Source organism: Grus americana, chromosome 1, assembly GCF_028858705.1.
Source record: "Grus americana isolate bGruAme1 chromosome 1, bGruAme1.mat, whole genome shotgun sequence".
NCBI classification, from domain to species: Eukaryota; Metazoa; Chordata; class Aves; order Gruiformes; family Gruidae; genus Grus; species Grus americana.
Window position 1 is genome coordinate 85,606,970 of NC_072852.1, and position 20,704 is coordinate 85,627,673.

At 39.2% G+C, this 20,704-nt stretch overlaps 1 protein-coding gene across 4 annotated transcripts; it reads left to right on the forward strand.

Annotated features, from left to right (window-relative positions):
• Window positions 1-4,707: 4,707 nt before the first annotated feature.
• Window positions 4,708-19,824, forward strand: PARP11 (poly(ADP-ribose) polymerase family member 11). Of its 4 annotated transcripts, XM_054827480.1 has the most exons (9): window positions 4,736-4,844; window positions 5,066-5,166; window positions 9,507-9,635; window positions 9,734-9,854; window positions 11,116-11,191; window positions 12,749-12,821; window positions 12,909-13,039; window positions 16,808-16,959; window positions 17,414-19,824. In XM_054827480.1, the coding sequence occupies exons 3-9, from the start codon at window positions 9,510-9,512 to the stop codon at window positions 17,725-17,727; spliced, it is 993 nt and encodes a 330-aa protein (XP_054683455.1). In that variant the 5' UTR covers window positions 4,736-4,844; window positions 5,066-5,166; window positions 9,507-9,509; the 3' UTR covers window positions 17,728-19,824. The 4 variants fall into 4 exon arrangements, with proteins under 4 accessions (XP_054683463.1, XP_054683448.1, XP_054683455.1 ...); XM_054827473.1 differs by lacking the exon at window positions 5,066-5,166 and having other exon boundaries at window positions 4,714-4,844; XM_054827497.1 differs by lacking the exon at window positions 9,734-9,854.
• Window positions 19,825-20,704: the final 880 nt, after the last annotated feature.

Here is a 20,704-nt window from a genome sequence, read left to right on the forward strand (position 1 = left end):
TAGTACACACACTGTAAAGGAAGTAGGGTGATGAGCAGTTTAGTCATCAGAACAACACACAGGGAGCAGCACTGCAGAGTCAATGAGAACCAGCCCTATTCAGCTGTTTGTGTCACTTGAAAAACTGCACTGGTGCTGGCAGACTTGCTGTTTTTGAGGTTATCTCGTTCTCTGACTGTGCTTCGGCTGTTTGGCTCAGGCCTTGATGTCATTAGTGATGCACAGTTGTGTTAAGGTACAAACGGTAGGAGTCCAAAATGAGTGCAGGTATCGAGGGGCTCTGCTGGTGTACTTCTCTAGAGAAAAACTAAAAAAAAGCCTTCCAGCTCACTTCCCTTCTGCTGCTGCTATAAGTGCATCTATTTCATTTAAGTTCTCTTAATGTCAGCTGAAGATTCAGGAACCTCCTCCTTTCAAAAAAGACAACAGGCTGAAATACTGGAGCTCAGTCTACGCATAAAAGGACACAGAAAGGCAACTGATAATTTTAAGCAAACAAATAATGGTGAAGTATTGGGTATGAAAATGAGACAACTGGGGGAAAAAAAAGACAGCTAGGAATATGAAAGAAAAGTGAAGAGAGACATGTCTCTTGGCTGTGGGCTGTGTTCTGCATGATTAAGGGGTAGAACAGATACTGCTAGGGACCATGGCTTTCAGTCAGTATCACCAAAAAAAAGCATCAAAGAACTGACATGTTCCCAGACCTTTTCCATTTCACAGAGATTGCAGAATAGGGATAGGAAAAATTGGGGAAAGGGCAGCAGGGGCAGGACTAGGAGAGTATCGTCTAGAAAACAGAAGGATGCAGGAAAGTTCAGGTTAAGAAAGATCATCTAACACATCTAACAGCTCCTTGAACAACAAATCAAGATGATGTAGACTTTCAAGGAAAGAATGCATAATTATTGCTTCTACAGCTTCCTCCACATGTCAAGACCAATGCCATATTATTTGGGGTGGACAGGCATTGTCTGCAGACATGATGCTCTGTAATAAGGAGAATGTTTCCTCATTCTCTTGTCTTGCCTCTGGGCAACTGTATTTGTGTGTGTACAAATTTGTGGATACCACAGGCTTCACATGCATGCTACTATTTCCTTTATCCTGCAATATACATGCCTATCACAAAAAAAAGTTTTCTGCAAAGTGGCAAAACATTGTTAATATTTTTTTTTCATGGCACAGTCATTGTATTGTTATGGGTTTTTTGGCACAGAAATTTTATATTTTATTCCTTCTTTGGTTGTTCTGTTTGTTTTCTGCTTAATTTTGGTTAACACTGGCAGAATTGTATTTCATTATCATCTACATTATAATTCAATTGCATGAATGCATCATTGCACTGTTTAATAAAAATTAATCTACTATGAAATGGCAAATACCAAAGAATCACCCACTTTTCCCCTCTAAGAGAATGTATAATGGCAGTTTACCTTCCTTGTCTTATCCTAGTTGATACATTCAAAGGCAGAGAGCGCTATTCAGAGGGACATAGACAAGCTGGAGGGATGGGCTCAGAGGAACCTTATGAAACTCAAAAAGGACAAAAGCAAAGTTCTGCACCTGGGAAGAAATAACCTCTGGTAACAATACAGTTTATGAAATCACTAGCTGGTGAGCACCTCTTCTGAGAAAGTCTCATGATCCTGGTGGATGGAAAGGTGGATGTGAGCCAGTAGTGTGCCCCAGTGGCAAAGTAGGCCAACTGCATCCTTGGCTGTAAAAATAGGAGAACCCTACCTAGTAGTTCAAAGGAAAGGATTACTAGCATTTGTTAAATCCCATCTAGAATACTGCATCCAGCTTTGGACCCATCAGTACAAGAAAGGCACTGATCAATTGAAGCAAGTTCAGCAGAGGAACACCAAGACAGTCAGGAGGCTGGAGCACTTGCCCTGCAAGGAGAAACTGATGGACCTGGACTTGGTTAGCCTGGAGAAGGCTCGGGTGGGGAGGAGCTAACTGCAATCTTCCAATACCTACAGAGGTTATCAAGAAGAAAAGGCCAGGCTCTTCACAGTGCATGGTGGTAGAACAAGAGACAGAAGACTTGACCTGTAATGAAAGGTAACAAATGGATGTAGGGAAAACTTCTTCACCATGATGACAGTCAAGCATCGAGCATTGGTAGAGGTTAGCCAGAGGGGCTGAGCAGTCTGTATCCTTGTAGGTTTCAAGACCTGACTGGATAGAGCCCTGAACAAAATGGCCTGATGTCATTGTTGACCCCGCTTTCAGCAGGAGGCTGGGCTAGATAACCAAGGCACATTCCAGCCTGAATTCTCTTTTAATCCCCTGACTGAGCCAATTAAAGAGGCATTAGTTAGGGTACTGACTGTAATTTCCCTCTAGTTGATTTTTAGCAGCTTGGAGACACTGTGCCTGTTACTTCCTTATCCAGGAAAGGCATCAGAAGGAAGACTGAGGGAGCTCACCTCACAGGGTTACAGTGAAAGGACAAGAGGCAATGTGCACAAGTTGCAACATGGGAAATTCTGGCTGGGAAAAAGGAAAATTAAACCTTCTTGCCCTTGAAAACCATTCAGCAGACATGCCTGGAGAAAAAAATTTGGCTGGACAAGGAACTGAGCAACCTAATGTAGATTTGAACCTAGGCCTGCTCTGGTAAGGAGACTGGATTAAAGAACTTCATGAGTTCTTTCAAACCTAGATCCTTCTATGATCCTATGATTTATGTACCAGGCAGCACCAGGGAGTTCTCTCTTTCACTTCCATTTGACCATTCCCTGCAAAAATGTGTTTGTAACTGAAGTCATGTGGCCAAACCTCTCCAGTTTCTGCCTTTTTGCTGCTTGAAGTAGAGGCTCATGAGAATCAATTCATACAATTATATCTTCTCCAGAACAACTTTAGTCTGCACACAGTACATAAGATATCCACAGCAATCTTTGAATTTTAAAAGTTTTTAAGTTGTTGTTGCTTTGAAGAGTCTGGCATTAGCGTGGAGCTTCCTTGGAATACAGTCATCCTAACAGGCTATGTTTTCACTGTAACTGAGATATTCTTATCTCAAAAGAGAGGCTTATGCTCCATTATTAATTATCAGTCTAAACATACAAAGGAAAGGAAGAAACGCAAAAAAAATCTCAACTCTAACCCACACTTCAAGGCATAGCAGCAGAAAAGTCTTCAAAACTTTTGGCTGCTAGACAGCTGTGTGTTTTGCTATTGTAACTTCAGATATACTTAACACAAATTCTGCAAAAAGCCCAACCATTATTTTAAAAATACCCAACAGGCAGTAATAACAATAGGAATAGATGACTCAAAGGGGCCCATGTTAGACATAAATCACTGCCAGCACCTTTTCAAGCAAAAAAGTATGTTCAACAGACATTCTGTAACAGCTAAGCCGACAGCAGAACTCTCCCGTACTCCTATCCTGTATATAGATTCATAAAGCAAGACAGTACAGGGAGAATACATCCCCACAATCTTCATATCCTTTGCAACAATGTCAATACAAATATCATGGCTGGAGAGAGATGTCTCTACTTCCAGAAGACTACTTTGTTCCAGAAGAATCACGTTCATGCCAATGAAACACCCTCAGTGATTCACCACAGGCTGCTTAACTTTTTAACTCAGAAAAATAATCTTTTCTAACTCTGTCTTCAGAGGCAAGGTCAGCACAGCCAGAATCTGGATACACATCCCACATCCTGCCTGACACTCCCTCAGAATCTGAGAAACTCATAACTTTCAATCCACCTGTGTTGTTTTTGGCATGCTGCTCAATGAAAATCCTTCACAGCGGGATGTGCTCTAATGGCTTTGCACAACTTTACGAGGACTCCCTGTTTTTTGAAGTTACCAGCCCACTGGCTGACTGCAGACTGCTTTAGTGGGCACCACTGCCTGCTTTTCTACTCTGCAGCTTTCATCCTAGAGTCTTTGTGCCAAAAGGCTGGGGTGAGCTACATTCATGACCCATGGCCTCTCTTGCTAAGTAGTCCTAGAGCTGCTGCTGCTTCTAAGCTTTAGTTGTAGCGTAAAGCTTCTCACAGGCCCTGCACACCCAGTTGATGAATGCCTGCAAAAGGCTGCAGTTCTTACTCCCTCTTTGCATTAGGTAATCATGCATGGTATGAATAGTCATTTCTGCTGTCCCGCCTGGCACTAACATAGTATTAGTTCTTTAAAATGCTATGTGTAAAGAATTAAGTGCACATACAGGCTCATGTATACATATATTTCACAGGAAAATTATAAGCTGCAAAAATTCATTGCTATCCAGGAGGAGAGCCAACAGTCAGAAGAACTAAAAAACAAAGTTGTGGAGTACAACAAGCAAGTGGGGGGTGCTATAGCAGATCACCTCACTGCCAAAATGCCACCCACATGGCACAGTACCAGAAAGACTGCCAGAGCTTGCAGGCCTGCAAGCCAGATGCCCACAGAGGGAGGGAGGTGGGTGGGCAGGCAGGTCACGGCTCTACCTGCACCACTCCCACTCCCACTCCCACTCCCACTCCCACTCCCACTCCCACTCCCACTCCCACTCCCACTCCCACTCCCACTCCCACTCCCACTCCCACTCCCACTCCCACTCCCACTCCCACTCCTTCCCAAGCCCCACCTATCCCGCTTCACATTTGTATACCAGGCCTCGCCCCTCTGTGTGACGAACCTATAGAGCGTGACCTATAACAGCTGTTGCCCCGCCCCTTTTCTTTGCCACCGATAACGGAAGCGCCAGGCGGCAGAGTGGTGACGCGCCTCGCGCGCGGCCTGCGTGCCACCCCTCCCACACACACGCCACCCCACCCCACCCTCCGGGCAGCATGTGGGGAGCGAACCTGGGGTGGGCGGCCGATGCGGTGAGTGCGGGCGGGAGAGGGACGGGGGAAACGGCTGCTCCTTTCGTCGTCTTCTTCCTCAACCCGTCTCCGTACTATGCGCGCCCCGCAGGCCGCTTCCCCTCCCGCCCCGCCCCCGCCGGCGAGCGCGCTGCCAGGTTGGGGAAGGGGGTGGGGGGCGTAGGCTACTGTCTTTGGGGAAGCCTACGAGCCAGATGGAGAGGTACTGGTGCTGTGCTTAGATCGACGGCCCCGCCGTGTCCTTGAGCTCTAATGGGATCAGCTCTGGAGGGGGTCGGTAAAGGGGGTGACTGCAACGGTGGTCCCCTGCAGCACGAAGGGGGTAAGTGGTGACACAGCTGCAGAGGGTATTGTTCTTTAACGTTGTGTCCTGTACTGGTGCTAATGCTGCTCCTCTTCTTGCTTCTGCTCCCTAGCCCTGCACTCCTACTTCAGCCAAGTCTCCTGCTTAAGTGCCTTGTTCTCTAAGATAAAGCCAGAGTCCCTTAGCGCTCCTAGAGTTTCCAGCAGGGAACTATACAAAGCTCATGTTTGTAGGCAAAAGAGGCTTTGGCAGTAAAGCACAGCTTGCCAAATGGAAGCAGACAACACAAGAAAGCAGATAGAATAGCCCCTCAGGATGGGTTTACCATGAAGGTGGTGAGACACTGGAACAGGTAGCCCAGAGAAGTTGTGGATATCCCCTCCATGGAAGTGTTCAAGGCCAGGTTGGATGGGGCTTTGGGCAACCTGATCTAGTGGAGGGTGTCCCTGCCCATGGCAGGGGAGTTGGAACTAGATGATCTTTGAGGTCCCTTCCAACCCAAACTATTCTGTGATTCTATGCACTGTAAATCGTGTTTATCATTCACACTTAAAAGTACCTCTGGAAAAACTGAGGCAATACATTACCAGTAGTAGTAAAGGCGTTCAGTCACAGCACAACACACAACAAATATTCATTCTGTTTAAGAGGATGTTTTTGCTGTCAGAGTAATTGTGTTTAATTTGAGCTGTTCTGGTAACTCCTGGACTAGTAGAAACAGTGCTAATAATGGGAGTTGAGAGGCCTTCTGTTAGCAGCAACATTGCTAATAAAATTTTCATTGCTGCATCTTTGATAGTTGACCTCATATCATCCAGAAAAATTGAGATTTTTTTTGCTCACTATGCATGCATTCAGAGTTTTTGGACAAAAAGCTACCTGCTCCTTATAAATGGTGTGGGTTTGATTTTTAAATTCATCAGTAAGTTGAGCAATTTTCTTTAAGCATTTTGGATTTGTATTAACTTTGAGAACAGCTCTCTTGTTTTTATGGCTTTACAAGTTCATGTCTTCGGGTCATTCTTCCATACTTCTAAGTGTTCTGGACTCCACCTGCTTACCTTCGACTGTGTGACTACGGTAATACATGTAGACTGAATGTAACATTTTTGAAAGCTATGGGAATAATTGTTTCCTTAGTAAATGGCTTATTCTGGAGGCTGTGTTGCCCTCGGAGTAGTTTAAGTGTGTTGACAGGGCACAGATGAACATGCCTTCTCTGTAACTTCTTTAAAAGGCATTACTGATTTGATTGATCACATTCAAGGCCCTGAACTAACACTGGGATGGAGCTGAGGTCTGGCTGTTTCAGTGGGAACCTGAAACTAAACATTACCCAAAAAGCCTAAATTCCTTTCCTCTTAGCTTTAAAAAAAGTGTAGACTACCTCTGCCTTCTCTCTGTAGGAGAGAACATAGCCAAATACTTATCTGGGAGGGAGAATCAACTTGAAGATGAAACGTTATCATCAAAAGACATTGGCCAGTTGTGCGTTAACACCAAATGAATGTAGGCTCTGTGGTTTTGTATTGCTGTGACAAATAGGAGATGTTGGCAGATGCCCTCTGAAATAGTTTTCTTGTCTTTTTCAGAATATTTTCCCATGCAGCTGATGTACCTTTAATGTAGTTCTGCTTGAATTTGAGGCAGCTATTCATGTATGTAGCCTTGTACTTACTAAAGTAGGTTTGCCCTCAGATTCTGCAATTTAGAGATGCTGCAGAGGTCTACTTCTGATTCCCCTGTTTTCTAAGCATCTAGAGTTTTTTGTAGCCCTTTGGAGCTTTTGGTGATTAGAATACAGTCTAGCTATTACCACAAAGAGGTTTCTGGGATTGTTTTTCAAACAACCACAGAGGGCTAGCTTGGGGAAAAGGGGAAGGATAGTGCTAGAAGAAGTGCCTTCTGTTCTCAGCTCCTGTCCCAGTAGCGCTGGCCAGTCTCTAGTATCTGCTTTCTTCAGGTCTGTACTTTTTTCTGGGTTGAAGTGTCCGGGAAACAACTGAAGCATCCAGGATATTAACTGGACATTGTTTGACTTACTTGTGCTAGAGGGTGGTGGTCCACTTCTTGGAAGCAAAAGTTAAGTTGAGGCAGTTGTTGGAAAGAGTGCCAGTCTTGGTTAAGTAGTTAGAGTGGATGAATTGATGATCTTTTCTGGGAGTAGGGCAAGTTTCTTTCTCTGAAAGATTTCCCCCAACCCACTTAGAATTTTTGCTTGGGCATAGGGGTGGTATGGCAAACACAGATGTTAGGAGATACATGCAAGTAGAGTCAAGTAATTCAAAGTTTTCAAGATTTTATTGATAATGAAGAAGGACCTGAAATCTGGTAGGGACTGTTCTTCTAAAGCTATTCTGTCGTAGCTCTTGGTAGGCTTGAACTTGTCTAACTGATTTTTGAACTTCCATAAACTTGCAGCATCCACAGCATACCATGAAAAGGAATTCCATAGATTGCCATCTGTATTATGAAGAAGTTTCTCTTTCACTTGTTTTGAATTTGACATGTGCAACCTTTGATAGGTGTCTTCTCCTTATGTTGAAAGAAAATGTGATTTGTTATTCCCTATTCATTCCTGTCATGATTTTGTAGATCTCTGCTACGTCCTTTCCTCAGTCCTTTTTCTTCCATCCTGCAGAACACTAACTATGGTAGTCATTGCTTGTGTGGAAGCTGCTGTGGCTTTTGGTGTGAACCTTCTCTGTAATTACAAGTACAGAGTACCAGTAATTTTACTGTATCATTTTTAAGTGGGTGCATTTAGGGGGGGAAACAAACCTTCATGCAGTGTTAAGGAATAATGCACTGTGGACTTGCACAGTTAAATAAGTATATTCTTTGTCTTAGGGGGTTTTTTTGTTTGTTTGTTTTTTCTAACAACTTCTGGTATCTGGTCTGATTTGTTTGCTGTTGGTGAGTACCTAATAGATGTATTCATCAAGCTTTCAGATGTAACCCAAACACCTCATTCCTGAGTGGTATATAACTCAGAGCCCGTTGTATATATGAAGGGATCGGTACTGGGATTGGCACTGTTTAACATCTTTATTGCTGACATGGACAGTGGGATTGAGGGCACTCAGCAAGTTTGCAAATGACACCAAGCTGTGTGGTGAGAAGGGATGCCATCCAGAGGGACCTTGACAGACTTGAGAGGTGGGCCCGTGCAAACCGCATGAAGTTCAACAAGGCCAAGTGCAAGGTCCTGCACTTGGGTCGGCACAATCCCAAGCACAAATACAGGCTGGGTGGAGAATGGATTGAGAGTAGCCCTGAGGAGAAGGACTTGGGGGTATTGATTGATGAAAAACTCAGCATGAGCCAGCAGTGTGCACTTGCAGCCCCAGAAAGCCAACCATGTCCTGGGCTGCATCAAAAGAAGTGTGACCAGCAGGTGAAGGCAGGTGATTCTGCCCCTCTACTCGGCTCTTGTGAGACCCCACCTGGAGTACTGCCTCCAGCTCTGGGGTCCCCAGTACAGGAGAGACATGGAGCTGTTGGAGAGAGTCCAGGGGAGGGCCACGAAGCTGATCAGAGAGATGGAGCACCTCTCCTATGAGGACAGGCTGAGAGAGTTGGGATTGTTCAGCCTGGAGAAAAGGCAGCTCCAGGGAGACCTAATTGCGGCCTTCCAGTACCTAAAGGGGGCCTACAGGAAAGATGGTGAGGGACTGTTTATCAGGGAGTGTAGTGACAGGACAAGGGGTAATGGGTTTAAGCTGAAGGAGGGTTGATTTAGATTAGATGTTAGAAAGAAATTCTTAACTATGAGGGTGGTGAGGTACCGAACAGGTTGCCCAGAGAGGTTGTGGATGCCCCATCCCTGGCAGTGTTTAAGGCCAGGCTGGATGGGGCTTTGGGCAACCTGGCCTAGTGGAGGGTGTCCCTGCCTATGGTAGGGGGTTGGAACTAGATCATCTTTAAAGGTCCCTTTCAACCAAAACCATTCTATGAATGGCCTTGCTTGTATGACTGTCAGTATGAAATTTAGCACCTCTCTTTGATCTGATAAAGCCTATAGCCCTTGCCTTTACTGGCACACTTACAGACATTTGAGACAGTTTTGAAAATGTTTAACTAACTTAAGGGATAATACTGGATAAATAGCAAATTGAGAATTTTTCTCTGAAAAAAAGAAAACAAATCTGCCTTTTGCCTGCCAGGGTTGTGTTTTTGTTGTTTTGGTTTTTGGGGGGTTTGTTTGTTTGTTGATTTGGGTTTTTTGTTTGTTTTTTGTTTTGGGTTTTTTTTAAGTAATGCAAATTCACATTGCTTTGCTTTTTATGATTTTTCTCAAATAATGCATTTTTGCAAATAGTATAATTTTTTTTGGTCTATCCATATGACTGTTTTAGGAAATGCTTCAAAGAACATCAGAAGATCTTTTTCCAAAGATGGAAAGTTCAGTTGAAGAAATGGATACCTCTGATACCCAATGGGGCTGGTTTTATTTGGCTGAGTGTGGTAAATGGCATATGTTTCAGGTAAATACTGATGAAGTTATATTACCTATGATGGATTCCATACATCAAACTACCTATTACTGAATTTGTTTAAATGTGCTTTTTCATTTACTTTGAAGACTGATTCAAACAGTCATTGCTCTGTTAGCAGTGAAGATATTGAAAGAAGCTTCCGAACAAACCCACATGGTTCTGTTTCTTTTACTACTGCCAAATTTAACTACACGCTAGACTTTTCAGGTATGTATCTTTTCACAGAGTAAATTTAAATAATAGGAAGGTGCCAGGTACACTAGTTCATTTGTTCATTCAGGAACTTATTGTCCTCATATGTAGTGCAAAAACTTGTGATTGGAAATGTCGTCTTTACTGGAAAGTACATAGGAGATTTTAGAGGCAGCTGCCCTGTTGCATTTTCTAGAGTAGTTTATTAATATAAAGTAGCATGTCTTGTTTAGTAGCACTCCATGGTGTTAATGCTGCTTACCTCAGCTGTAGGTGGTATACATCTATGACACTGGGAAGTTTGAACCTTTTTTCTTTAACATGCAACTGCTTGTAAGCTTGAAAAACATTTCCATTCAGAGTCTGTATAAGAAACATTGATATGAAGGAAGCTTTCCACAAAATAGTGGCATCAAAGTGATTTTATAATTCAGCAGGTAGTTGAAAACAATTCTGTTGTCAGAATAACAGGGAGATAGGCAAAGGTATTTTCTAGTAGATTGTAAAGATCTCACGCCATGCTTGTAAATTACAGGCTACTACATGATTCTAATGTATGTAGCTAATTATAAATTAATCTGTCCTTTGTTCAAAGGTGTGTTCTAATGACTTCTTTTTTTTTTTTTAGTATTTCCATCCATAGATTTTTATTTTCTGATTAAATTACTAAACAGCTATATGCTTAAATAGAAGCCTCTTCCAAATCAAAGAAAACAATAGTATTTCAGATACAGAAAGGGGGGATTGGGTAAAACAGTGATGTACTGGGAATAAAGTATTATGTACAAAAGTACTATGTACAAGGAATTTTATGTTTACTTGTGTTGAATTGTCTGTTTAAAAAAAAAACCTTTGTTTTGCATCTGGAATAAAAACACTAAATGCAAATGCTAAACAATTTTTATGTTACTGTTTGTAGGTCATGATGTCTTGCATTAAGCATAGTAGTAACATGCTTTGTCATCCTAGTTGTATTAAAGTCAGTGGAAGTTTTGCCAGTGATTTAGTGGGGGTGAATGTTAGATGGGTATTTTAACAATAAATGTTTTGTTTATGTAATATTGATGCATTTTACCAACTTGTATAACTGACAATGGTTGAGACTAGTATTTAGAAACATTCATCGAAAATGCTGATTTGTTAATCATTAAAATAGGAATTCCTGCTAAGCAACTTTGGGTGTACTAATGTCATTTTAAAAAAATGACACTTAAATGTTTCATATGCTATAGATGAATTCCAGAAACTTTCATCCTAACTCTTGTTTTATGCTCAGTGATGAAACAAACCAACCTAACTACCCTTAAGCAACGTCCAATAAAGCGAGCTCCCTTTTCTATCAGTGCTTTCAGGTAAGGAAATAAAAGGAAGATTCTTTATTTTATTCCTGATTCTTCTAAGTAAAATTAAATAAAAATATGTTTTATTCATATTTATTTACTTTTTGCATCAAACAATATGAGAGGTGAACCGAGGCAGGAGAACTAGTCAAGTGAAGAAGGAAGACATTTCAGAGGAGAAGAGTGACAAAAGAATTTTTAGTTTGTTTTTTATCTTTTTTCTGAGAAAGTAAGGAACTTGAGGTGGGAGAGCCAAGGCATACTGAATACTGATATCCTTTGGCAAGGTTCTTAAAGCTGTACTTGACTTCAGCTACTGGAATACCTTGCTGTAAATACCCGTTGAATCCAGAGTTGCTGTGGAGAAGCAGCAGCAAAACATGGAGTAGTTTGTTCCATTGTAATAATGACTTCCTAAATTATTTTGAAGTATTATTTTAACAGCAAAAAAGAATGAGTAATATTTTCTTGACTGCATGTTTTAATTATTACTCTAAGATGATTTGAAATTAAAAGACCAGACCAGATTGTTTTATGTGTCTAATTGCTTTAGATTGTGAGTTTCTTGCCATTTGATCAGTCATTAAATGTAAAGCTGTGCTGATGCATATTTGATACTCACCAAATAATAAACTGATCTATGCAGTGATATTACCACAGGTAAAATTGACTATATGGAATATGTGGGGGGGTTCCCCAAATAGTTTCTTAGAAATAATTTTAGTTCTGAATTGTAGTCTGGTTATACTTTCAAAAAGAAATTTGGCATTTGTAATAAGAAAAGTAGTAGCAATGTTTTTACATTGACATTCAAGAAGGTCTGTTTTTTGTTGAAGTGTCAACTATTTTTTTTCAATGGATATTTGCTGAAGAGTGCATGCAATAATGTGGCAATTCACTTTTGGGTTTTTGTTTCTTGAATAATTGCATTCAGTACTCTCCCTGTGATGACACTATTATCTACTTTCAGGAGATTGCTTCTTTTAGTCCCAGTTTTAAGGCTTAAAAGCTGCTATGTATGGAGTGTATATGCTTAAAACACTCCTTGGGGGTTTTGTTTTTTTAAAAAACAAATTCAACTATGATTTTCAAGTGTGTATTTCTAACATGATGCTTTTAAATACTTCAAATAAGGGCTCAGTTTCCAGAGGCTTATACTAGTTGTAATTCCTGGTAGTTTGGAATGTTCAAGCTATATCTACACTCTTACATTTCTAAATTAGTTTTGCTCTCCTGATATTGCAGACCTTTCTGACCATCTGTTCTGATTTATCTTCCTATCTTTTGTTGGGTAGATGGTGTATTAAATCTGTTCACTACTGCGGTTTATTTATAAGCTAAGCCAGAATTTGAATACAAAATAAAACCTCTTGCCTTTGACCTTACTTGCTGACAACAGCCTTTGTTTGAATTAAAACTCGAAGTAGTTTTGTCTAAGTCTTTTTGGTTGGTGGAGGTTTTTTGTTTTAGTTTTTTTTTACATACTGTATTGTTCGGAGCAGGAGTTTAACAGGAAGAAAATGCCTCATGTCCTTGATGTCATGTGCTTTTACCTTTTTTTGTTTTAAGTTTCATCTGTGAAAATGAGGCTATCCCTATGCCTTCACACTGGGAGAATGTAAATACCGAGGAGCCGTATCAGGTAAGAGTTGGTATGCAAGTTGGTCAAAAACACATGATAATGAAATAATGCATCGAATTGAAATCGTACTAACCTCTTTTTTTCCAGCTTATTCCATTGCAAAAGAAAACAAATGAATATAATGAAGTTTCTAGTCTCTTTGGAAAAACAATGGATAGCAACCGAATTAAAAGAATTAAGAGAATACAAAATCTAGACTTGTGGGAGTTTTTTTGCAGGTGAGATTATTTCTAAAACCAACAGTCTTAGGATTGTTAACAGAGCAAATCTTGAAGGCATGCAGCAGAAATATGTTTAATTGCTTTTATTATTAATGAAAACATGCATTATTTTTTATCTTTCTGTAATTTTCTTATTTGTCATTCCTCTATATTCAAAATTCCATTTTCAAGACTCTCTAGCTTCTATGGGTGCAGAAATGTAATACTTGTAGAAATGCATTAGACGTAGATATAGCACAGATAAGATTGATGCATTAAAGATGTTCAGGATGTCCATGTGGTAGATGCCCATGATACAGTGAAGTAAGGAGAACAAAAAATAAGCTTTTTGTAAAATAATTCCTTGACGGGGTTGTATTATTGTAATTTTTAGTGAATATTTGTGGCTTGTTTAATTTCTCAACTTTATGAAACCTAGGACAGAATTATGTGTCCAGTGAGCACATATTCATGTAATTTCTTTAAATATAATGTGCTACAGAAGCTTTTTCTAAGTTCTCTGCTTTTTCCTCTTCATGTTGTGTTGCCCTAGAAGTAGGAAGTGCTAAGTTCTGTTTCCACTTATTTCATAGTATCAGTCTTAAGCAGTTGTATTTGACAAAAATTTACTCCTCTATGAAGGAGTACGTATCAGAATCAGTTTTAAAGTTGTATTACACTATTAAAATCAACTGAACTAAGTTAAATAGTGAGGAAATAACTAAGCAGATGTATATTAAAAATTTTCATAAGTTATTATGTTTTGAAAGCTGTAATTTGTTAATTTAAAGCTATATAATGAATATGTATAAGGAATTGAATTTAAGTTCTTGATTAAGAGAGTTAGCCTTCTCTTAAATGCAAATCTTTTTTGTTATATTTACCTGTTTAAGTATTAAGGCTTATTTGCTTGGCCTTGTGTTTCAACGCCTACTTTTCTACAAGTAAGTTTCTGTAGAGGTGTATTTATACCATCTTAACACCAGTCTTAATTTTTGAGAACAGGAATAGCAAGCAGACTTCAAAGTAAATGTCCTTTGAGTCTCCAGTGTAGATAGCAGAGGGGAGCAGGGGAAGACCTTTTTTGCTTAGCTTAGGAACTGATGCCATTTAGAGAGTGTACTAGTTTTCCTGACTGGTCAATGAGTGGAATTCATGGTTTAACAACTCTGAATCTATGGATACTGTGCTAGAATTTTCTCAAGGTACGAAACTGAGAATGGGAATTAGAATTTCATATGTCAGGAGTATTACAGTTTCACCATATAACTAACTATGAAACAAGGTACTTTTTAGTACCTGTATGGTATAAGAGTATGCGGAGAAAAGTCATTTCAGTTTTAAGACTTTTTTCCTTTATCAATAAAATACAAGTAACAATGAAAATTGTTAGAACAAGTGTATGCAATTGAGGCTTAGCTGCTTTTTTTGCTGAGGGTAAAATACAGCCTTGGAGTAGATGGGCTTACACACACTGGTGAAGAAATTATTGCCTGGTAGTATATTACAAAGAAGTAGGTATTCTGGCACTTCACATTCACTAAAAGTTCTTTTGGTGTCCCATGTGGGAAAGTGAAAGTAATAGAAGATGAATCTTAGTCTAGCATATTTTGGGTTATGCATCTCAGTTTGGAGTTGCATAGGAGTACAGCAAGTAGAAAACTGTGTTTGGTCAGTGAGATTGCTGACTATCTTTAGAAACAGCTTGTGTACTTGCATATGTACAAAGAGCATGTCTCTGGGTATTTAGTTTTGCTTTAGATTTTTACTTTGAGTGAACTGGCTATATGAGAGCCTTCTGCGGAGTGGATCAACTTACTTTTGTTTTACTGGATTAGCTTGTCACTGTTGGTGGAAAGTGCAAAGACAATGTTTTTTTAGAATAGTTGGACTTAACGATTTCTGTTCCAAATCAACAAAAAGTTCTGCTATGGCATTCCTGCATTCTGCAGACCCAACTTCCCATGTGCTCAGTATATTCCACTACTTATGAGGAACAATTGCTACTTACACTTTTGTAGGTTTGAGCAAGTGTTTTGTTTCATTGATAAGGTCAGTGATTAAATTTAAGCATTGTTTGAACGATTACTTGTATCATTGTAGTGGTCAAAACATGTTTACCCGTTACAATAGTTCCCACATTAATGATTATTTTAAATTGGTTTTATGAAATCAGCTGGTTGGAGATAGTGAAGGACTGTTACAGAACATTTTTGAACAATTGATTATTGACATTTTCTATAAATTTGTTCCCCTATTTCAAGAGAAGTTACTCTAGGCTACCTTTATACACTATCAGAGATCAGCAGCCAACAACAGGGGGCTGCTGATTGAAAAATTTCAGATGTTCAGCATTACTAGCCCTTAGCTCAGAGGTGTTGCCTCACACAGGTAGTTTTCTCAAGATGCAGGGAATCTTGGCTCCTGGGTTTTGTTGAATTACTAATAGAGTGGGACTTTTCTGGAACCTCTCTGCCTTTGGCACAAAATGTCACAGATGAGATTAATAGTGAAACCTCCCAGATGCCCTTGAGATTCTACTGACGTTCTTCTGATTTGGAAAGCAGTTGTAGGGGGAAAAAAGACACCAAAAAAATTAAGTTGCCCAGACATAGTTATTTTAGTTTGCACTAAATGGAGGAGAAAAAAACCTGAACAATAAAACAGAATAAACATATCTTTCAAGCTAAGTACTGCAAGATTTTCACTTCTGTGAAATGTACTTATTTATAAAGAATGCATAATTGGAATGCCACTAATATGATGAAGAATCTTTGCTGCTTGTCTCTTTCCCTGGACCTGGTTAATAGGACTTCCTGAAACTACATCTAAACTGTAGGCCCTGAGAACGCTTCCTCAATTCAAGTGTGCACTCCAGTTATCAAATTAAGCAATCTGCTTATAAACCTCAGTAGGTGCCTGATAAACCTAGGTATGTGGCACAGTGCTCCATGCACTGTGACTTTTATAGGAAGAAAATTCAGGTACATAGACAAGAACAAAGCTAAGATGCATTCCAACTTGGTTTTTTCTGGACAGTCAAGGGATCATAACTATGAACAGCTCAGTGATTTAGACACAGCTCCAGAGTCTACTTCTTCATGGATTTTAGAAAAACCCAGCTGACAGAAAGTCACTTTAAAAAGATTGATGGGAAATACATCTGTTCTTTAATTGAAGGCGTGCCATGGTCTTCTGCCCATCAGACTGTAATATAGGTTCACCTATAGTATAATTTTTTCAAAATTCTAGACTGATGTAACCCTGTCAATGCATGACTTACCTGTTTTAGAAAGTATGTGAACCATAAATTCAGAAAAAAATTCATTCATTATAAAATGATCATGTTGAAGTAATTTTACCTAAAAATATAGGTAATTTTATTTTTAATATTTTTGCTGCTTTACCTGGGCAATCATACTTTATAATCCACTAACTTTGTTATGAAATGGGAGAAAAATGCCTTTCTTTGAAAAAATGTATCTGCAGAAAACAATTACACTGAAACTAATGCCAAATGAACAATATTGATAAAATTGGTATACCCCCCCCTTTTTTCCTAATCTTGGATTGCTTCTGCAAGTAATCCACAGCATCCAGAAGTGTGTGATTTCTAAACACGTACCTGAAGAATTCTGATCTGTTTAAAAACTAGAATCACCTAGGCACTTGTGAAAGTGGAATGTATGGATTGTTTTAGGTCTGTCCCCTCTGCAGTGTTTTCAGAGCAGTAACTTAATTTCTGTGTACAGATGTCTGTAATGCTGTATTGTGTGTTCTCGGTAGGAAAAAAGCTCAACTAAAGAAGAAAAGAGGTGTCCCCACTATTAATGAGCAAATGTTATTTCATGGCACCAGTAATGAATTTGTAGAAGCAATATGTATTCATAACTTTGACTGGAGAATAAATGGGATGCATGCTGCTGTATATGGAAAAGGTAAGTATTGTTGTCACATACAACAGTTTGGTAATCTTAACAGTTCAGTGTTGTTAAGTGTTCCCTATAGTATGTTCTTTGTGGTGTACCCCCTGAGCTCCAAGAGCTGTTTAACATAGCTCTGCTTTTACATCGAGTGTAATTGAAAAAGTTAGGATGCAGTAAGGAATGTCGTTGTCACAACCGGCTGGTAGGACCAGGGAGTGTGGAGAAGGGATACCCAACAAAGCAGTGCTGATCACAAGACTAGTATCGCAAGACTGATCTCCCTACTAAAACATTCCCACTAAAAATGTTTGGTCATGTTGCTATAAACTAATGATTTAGGAAAAAAGAATTGATTGCTAATGAACAAAAAAGAACAGATGTCTTTCATCATCCTGATATATATCCATGTTCTAGTAGTTAAACTGTCATGAAAAGAATGTAATCAGATTTTTTTTTTATTTGAAAGGGACCTATTTTGCAAGAGATGCATCATATTCCAGTCGTTTCTGCAAAGAGGACATGAAGCATGGAGATACTTTTCAAATTCATGGTGTCAATCTGCAGCCCCATCTGCATAGACCAGATAAAGTCATGTTTCTTGCTCGTGTATTAACCGGTGACTATATCAATGGTGATGCGAAATACATGAGGCCTCCTTCAAAAGATGGAAGCTTTGTGAACTTGTATGACAGCTGTGTGGATAATACCTGGAACCCAAAGATCTTTGTTATCTTTGATGCCAACCAAATCTACCCTGAGTACTTAATAGAATTTTCTTAAGTTTAAAAGGAGCTGAACTGAATATTGTTTGTGTCTTTTTGATACTTTTGTTCCTTTTGTAAAGACAATATAAAAACGTGAAGTGTGAAAGGAGAGAAGTGAAAGAAAAGCTAGCATATAAACATATGGAGGAAGGAAGCTTTTAAACACTTGAGAGATTGTCAAACTTTTAAAAAGTCTGTCAACTTTACTAATGCATTTTTCAAATGTAGAGACGTACAAATTTGAAATTGCTTAGTGAGCCTTAAATATGTTGGGCATTGGTAAGTTTTCAAAGGCAAGATTTATGTTCTGATTTTTTTAATATATTACAAGTATTTATTCATGTGGTAGAAATATGCCTGTAATATAGTATGCATATGATGAAACTAATTTTTTATGAGGATTGTCTCTAAAGCATAAAAATAACAAAAACAACAGCAAAAAGAAACACCCAGAGGACTTGGCTATGTATGTGTGTATGTCTGTGTTGTATGGTGCATGTTGCTTTGTGTTCAGAGGTCTCTTAGTTTGGATTCTAAACCTATCAAAAAAATCCATCTGGAGAAAACTGATGAAGGAGCTGTAAAGCTCACCAGAGCTGTTATGTTTACCTTTAGGTACATTTTAGTGTAAGTTGCAATTACATACTTGCAAAGCTTTAATCATATACTTCAAGATTACAAAACCCTTGCACTAGGAGTTAGTTTTGACAGAAATGATGCCCATAAACTTTTGTGGTTGTTAATCATTTGGTATGTAACTGTTGAGCTCAATGTTGGGATATCAGCAGTGCCATACACCTTTCTGAGTTCTTACTCTATAGAATTTTTCCCCTCTTGTTATAGTATGCATGTGCATGCATTTACATTCATGCAGCTGTGCTGCTGTGATTCTTGCCTGGTCAGGGTTTAAGAACCAGTGCTTGTGTACTTGGAAACACTGGGAATAATACAGTTAAACTAAAGATAAAAACATCAAAGTTAATCAGCTTTAATTTTTAAACCCTTTAGTAGAAAGCTTTCAATAACACTTGTGCAGATCAGGTTTTCATAATTGGTATAGTTGCAAAGTTAAAGAGTATTTTTTACATGTAGAAAGAGCAAAGGAGACAGTATTTGGGTAAAGAACAAACTTGAGTACCCAAATATGTGAGAGCCTGAAGAAAGGGCTGTTACAGTGAAATGCACTGAAATGTTAGACAATTTGCTACAAAATCACATCCCTAGTGTTTTTGTTAAAGGACCTGAGGAGCATTAAGGGACTGTAATACAAGGTCTAATTGGAAGCCTTCCAGGCTTCTTTGGCTATGGCCAGTATCAAATCCTTATAGAAATAGTTTATAATACGGTGGATATAGAATGATCTGTATTGGTCTGTCATGGACTTGTTAATGGACTTTTTGGATCAAAGGCTATGTTTAAAATTTATTGTATTTTAAAGGCACTGCATCTGGCATGACCAAGTCTGTTCAAAATCACATTAAACCTATGGAACTGGAAGCAGAATATGACTACATATCTGGCATCATAACTGAAGACGCAAACATCTCTTGCTTCTCCTTAGTGTTGTTATCTTTGCCTGTCAGTGGATCTTGCACAAGTTGGATGTCTGTTTGTAGTTATAATTTCATCGCAGCTTTTCCTTTTGCTTCTGTTCCTAAACCGTACAGGGCTAAGGTGCGTTTTACTTTAGTGCAACAGGAAGTATGTTCTCTGATCCCATGTTCTCTGTTGTAGGCATGATTTATGTTTGATTCACTACTATGCTAGCTGTGCAAAAGGCATGTTGTTCCCCACATGGTATAAAATATTTAATAGTAAATCATGCAGGGAATTTGTGTATTACTGACTCCTTTTTATTCTGTATTCTACAGAACATACATTTTATGAATCTAACAGATTGATGTGCCGTTGTTCCTTTGATTTGGTCTTTTATTTCTTCTGAACTGACCTTTTTAGTTAAGAAAACTGAAGGGTTTTTTAGTGTCTCATGGACACAAAATACCATAATCTATACTGATCTTAGTGACTTTTCCAATTGTTTGTGTGATGGTGTCTTATTTACTATTTAAGTCACTTGAATGCTGGAATCTTAATCTTACCAAATCACTGTGGAGTTGTAGTTTCAGCTCTTCTTTTATTGTACTGTTCTGCTTTCTGGTGTCCCATTTTTGTGCTGATGAATCTCGATACTGAAGGTATCTGTAAAGTAGCCATTCTTTTGCTGGCAAGGGGAGAGATTATTATTGCAAGCAAAGTCCAGAACTCTGTAAGTAGCCAATACAAGAAATAGGTGGACTTAATAAAAAGGAACAGTGAGAGAGGAAGGGAGGAAAATAATTTATTGGACTACAGAGCATTAAGGAAAGGAAAAGGGACTTGGTCTGATTCTGAGGAAGGAAACCTGTTAATATTTCATGTAGTGAAACTTCATGCTCAGTTTTCTTTTAACACTTGTACAAGAGAGCATGTCATTCCCTTACGTGTCTTGATCTGAGGTAAAGCTTTCTTGCTAAATTACTCATGTGGCAGAATGTTTACATACAGGCACAACACTTCAGTATGAGCTGATCTTATTTCTGTGTCATACTGGCCTCCTGTGCCAGCTTTACTTTTTGAATGGGTGTGTAAGCAATTGTTGCTGAACAGATCTTGTTTCATCCAAAGCAGTTTCGGAGAGTGTCTTTGTTCCAGTTCATTTACAGGGGAAGTTTGTACAAACTTTTGTTTTTACGTTAAAATCTGCAGAAACAAAAGGATACAGCTTTATAAACAGTACCCTCACACCCAAGCTAGATGTGACATACATAATGTACCAGCTGGAGCTAGTGACTTAAATTCCAGGAGTAGATTGGATGCTGGTTCAGCTGGTGGTTTGAGGACAACTCTGATCCTTTTTAAACCGCTATCAGCCCACAAGATCATAGCAGGAAGGCTAAAGTGAGTTTGTGTAGCCTGTATAGGTGCAGATTATTTTCAGGAAGAAGACTCCAGTA